The sequence below is a fragment of the Quercus suber genome, unplaced genomic scaffold (genome assembly GCF_002906115.3).
Source record: "Quercus suber isolate HL8 unplaced genomic scaffold, Cork oak 2.0 scaffold_332, whole genome shotgun sequence".
Taxonomy (NCBI): Eukaryota; Viridiplantae; Streptophyta; class Magnoliopsida; order Fagales; family Fagaceae; genus Quercus; species Quercus suber.
Genome location: NW_027069785.1, coordinates 278,600 through 283,285, shown reverse-complemented (window position 1 = coordinate 283,285; position 4,686 = coordinate 278,600). Strand labels below are relative to the sequence as shown.

Sequence of the window (4,686 nt, the reverse complement as noted above, 5' to 3'; positions counted from 1 at the left end):
TGACCACATTATCATTTTGTAAAAATGTTTTAAAATAGTTTGTGCCTGTAGCATTACTCGGTAGAAAATAGATGTGTCCAAGTTTATCTTTAATGAATTAGGAAAGAAGGAAGCTCTCTTGGCAGATTGTTTGGTAATGGCTATTACTACCTATGTTCAACTGAATTGTCTGTATAAATATTTGAGTTTTTTTTTTTCATTCATTAATACTATTGCTTATGAATTATGTTAAGAATATAAAGTGAGAGAGAAAGACTGAATAGTTTGTATATTCTGTGTAAATAATAATGTACAATAGAGAGTCTTGTATAGACTAGACATATATGCAGTACAAGTAATATAAATAAATTACAAGTATAATATATTGGGCTAAGCCAATGAGCTAATCTAGTCTAAGCTATACACTAACAAATTAGAGAACTTTGTTCTGTTGTAACAGAAATACCCAGTTTTGCAATGGAATAAGTGTTCTATTGTAAAATCTTACCCCAACTCTATTGTCACAATACCTTACATTGTAAATATTAGCAAGTTCCTGTAATTTGACAAGCATGAATAGGCTTTTTCCAACTAAATGGGTTCAGTTGTAAACTGCAAAGAATCATCTTATGAATTCAAACTTCAAAGAGAGCAGAATGTAACAATTTTACGATCAGATCAATCCACAGATTTTGTAAACTTTTTGAAAAGGCACGAAGGTTGATGTATTGAAAGAAAAAAAGAAGATTTTTTATTGTTGTCCTTAATTTGCAGAGATGGGGAAGCCAATTCCATGGCGCTTCGTAGGAAACGCAACAAACAACATACTGCTAATGACACCAATTCCAACTGGCAATTTTGTAAGAATCTCTTGGGTCTCATCCGATGGCGTTGGGAAGAAGCAACTAACTACATTCTTGTCAAAGAGTGTAACTGCTACAAATACCAGGATTGACATGAGAGCATGCATGAAATCTATTGATCTTAGCCGATAGTTTGCAGCAAGTTCAGGTGAAAGGGTAGCTGAACCATCAATGACCCAGAATCCTTTGGTGGTGGCAAACCCATAACAGATGTTTCCCTTTTTGTCCCTGAAGCTGTCAGTGAAGCTTAGTATGAAACATGACACCCCACAGAGGGTCACAAGTGCAGCAGTCATGAACCGGCTGATCGGGTCACAGATACCTTGATTTGTGAAAATGGGTGACAGAAGTTGGAAAGCAAGGACTGATCCAGTGGGCAAAAGATTGGCCAAATGAGCTGTGCTCTGAAATGTCTGACTAATGGCTTTCTGTATCAGTGTTTTCTCTTCTGTTTCAGTTGTGTCTTGCAAGAGGGGCTGTTTTGATTCATCCTGATGCTTGGAATCAGATTGTACCTTAATCTCCATGGCACAAAACCTTTCACTTCTCTTTTCCTTTGTTTTGATCTCCTGATAATTTTTATCAACATGCATGCTTCTTGTGAAGTAGTGTTTTATAAGTAGTGGAAAGAAAGAGAAATTGAGTGGAGGAAAAGGGTGGAAAGGTTGGATAGGCATGTCTTGCAAGAAAACAATAAGATAAGGGATAAAAAACGCAGCTTTCTCCATATTTTGGAAAGGAGAATTTTGGGTTCATGTCAATGTTGAAAAGTAGTTTGACAAGTTTCCAAAGGTTGCCAAATGTGTCAACAAAGCTTTCAAACCGTCAGGAAACTTGTGAGTTTTCATAACCATTTTGAAACTTTGAAGCTTTCAAAAAGTTTGCTGGAGAGAGATAAGAGTTACATGAGTTCCAATATAATGGTAAAGTGTGAGTTGGACGGCATAGTGGTTTTTGTTGCTTGCCTCATGTTATTTGTTTTGCTGAGACGCAATGGCTACAAGCTTGGCTATCATAAAAGAAAGCTTTTGCTTGTTGGTAGTGTTTACTGTTTAAGGTGAGACTCTTTACAAGAAAATATATTTTTAGTGGCAATATTTGCCGCCATTTAAATAAATGCTATTATTATTTTGAGAGGCCTTTTGTGGTAACTCATATGGTTGATGCCAAAAGATTGGCAAGCGTGAAGTGAAGCGTGCCAGATTTTACGTATTAAAGGCTAACTTTTATTTACGTCAAAGTAGAGGGAGAGGGATGGAGAGGGTTTAATGAACTTTCGACATGGCAAAACGGGCAGGTCAGGTTGGGTTCAGGTCGGGTCAAACGGGTTACTGGTTAAAACGGGTCATTTTAAGCAGGTCAAAATCGAGTCGGGTCGAGTCGACCCGTATTTTTCACATAAATTTTTTTTTTTTTTTTATATAGAAAACAACATGTATTTGTCATTTAGAAAGTTATGCAACAAATTACTTAATGTAAAATGTATTATTTTGAATTCACCACTTATATCAAAAATAAACTCAGTTAAACTTATTAATACTTATTCAACAATTTTAAAATTATACAAATCCTAACATTACCATCTAAAACAAAATAACATAAAGATAAGTAAAACAAATACACAAGTTTTATTTCTACACAATATTAACATTCCAAATATAAAACAAAATTACAAATGACTTATTGGATAACTCATTTGATAAAGAATAAAAATATATAAGAAATTTACAATCTTGAAAATTAATTTTATAATCTATTATCAGTTGTGGTTGACACTCTATTTTAATTTAAGATATACTTTAAAATTTGATTGCTTACTTATTTATACATGGTCTCTTTTATGAATATCATATTATTGTTAAGCAACACACACTCTAGGAAATATCATAATTTATTTTGAAAAACTATTTATTTTGGACATAAATTATTAAAAAATAGGTCTAAGTATTCATAATTTATGCTAATTTGATACTTTAGCTTCACTATTTTCACACTTGTGAATATTTCTTACATGTCTACAATTTTAAATCTATGTTTTTAACTCTACTGTAATTAGATTATCTTGGCATGTATTTTGCTATTTGATATCTAAAAATATTTACTCATTACAGAATGTTCAACCATTAATCTTTCAATTAATTTGCATATAGTTATGTAAATGTATCAATTGTTTCCTTAAAGTTCACAATAAACAATTAAACCAATATTGTCTTAGTTTTACTATTTTTTTACCAAAAAAAAAAAAAGTTTAAAAAAAATGGTTCGTATTCAGGTCGGGTCGCAGGTCGGGTCGGGTTGACCCGCAAAAAAACACGGGTCGGGTCACGGGTCAACCCGTTTTTGCTTCGGGTAAAAAAAAATCGGGTTGGGTCGGGTCAGAAAATTCTGACCCGTTTTGCCATGTCTTGAACTTTGAATACTTTTTAAATGGAGAGTGTTAGGCCAAATACTTAATTTATATAAGTATTATAAGAATTACACCTGACAATATCCTAGTCAATATTAATTTATTAAAATGTATATTATAGGAGATATTTGAAGTGCCATATCATTGACATGTTCAACAATAAAATGAAGCCCTTAAAGAGAGACAAGTGGCGTCATATTATTGAAAACTGAATCAAGATAATTACCTCGAACTATAGGGACCAGCGCAAATTGTTGTTTAGAGGAAGACATGTGAGAAACGCGAGTAATGGCAATTACGCCTCTAGAGAGACCAATCCAATAGAAGTAATATGTGACCAACATGCAAGCAATAGCAGTTACTTCAAGACAATTACCATGATTCTTGGTCAAGGTTTATGGAAATGGAGCAATTACAACACGGCACATGGTAATGAACAAGATTAATTGTCAAAGCCTCATATATATAAATAGAAAAACACTTTCTCACACAAGACACACACAATCAAACATCCAAACCAAAGACATTGGCTCTCTTGTATCTGGAATCTGGAATTAGCAGTGGAGTTTGTAACTTCATTAGTGTAAGTGGGTCAATTTTGCCTTGCATGAATTAGGCTCATTGTAACTTAGGCATTTAAGCATTGTAATCTTACTATTATCAACCAAGTATTTTTATTTCCTTGTTCTTATTGTTAATTTGTGCATTTCTCAGATAGTCCTATTAGGTCAAATTGTACTGAACTCATTCCTCTTTGTGAGAAGCAGAATTTCCAGCCTTGAGTGATAATTAATTACTTCCAGCAGACTAAATTGGGTTTGTACCGTAAAAAAAAAATAATAAAAAAAGGGAGGAAGGGTTTGAGAAGATTTGGAAAGGTATATATTTAAAATGATGTTTATGTTCTTAATATGAAATTAAATTATGGTTGCGTACAGGCATAGTCCCACTAAAAATGTGAAGGAAGAATTGTTCAAACATTTAAGCTCTTTGTATGGACCAGTAAAACAATCTGTCAGTCCTTATTTATGCGTAAACCCCATTAAAATTGAATGGTAGCCACGTCATTTCCTGACTCTCTAGAAATTCGTAAGCCCAATATCTTATTGAAATTTTTTATTTATGTAGCTTTTTCAAGTGAAATGGAGAGACGAATAAACCCAATGACAAGTCTGTACACAAGTGAAGAGAAAGGCATGATCGCATTTGTTGGGCGGTGGGATATACAGTGTTGGGTTCGGGAATTTTTTTTGTTGGTTATTATAAAACTTAAATTATATAAAATTTAATAAAAAGATAATTTTATATATTGATTAAAAAAAAATACATACAAATACATAAAATTTTATAAGTTTTTTTTACAAATTTTCTTATTTTGAAATTGTTATATGATAGTCTTATTATCAATATTACAAGCTACATCTCTTTCAAAATTTT

The 4,686-nt window shown here is 32.6% G+C and overlaps 1 protein-coding gene across 1 annotated transcript; it reads right to left on the bottom strand.

Annotated features, from left to right (window-relative positions):
• Positions 1-256: 256 nt before the first annotated feature.
• Positions 257-1,549, bottom strand: LOC112040980 (protein DMP4). The gene has a single exon (XM_024073897.2). It carries the CDS (start codon positions 1,517-1,519, stop codon positions 743-745), a length of 777 nt encoding a protein of 258 aa, XP_023929665.1. The 5' UTR covers positions 1,520-1,549; the 3' UTR covers positions 257-742.
• Positions 1,550-4,686: the final 3,137 nt, after the last annotated feature.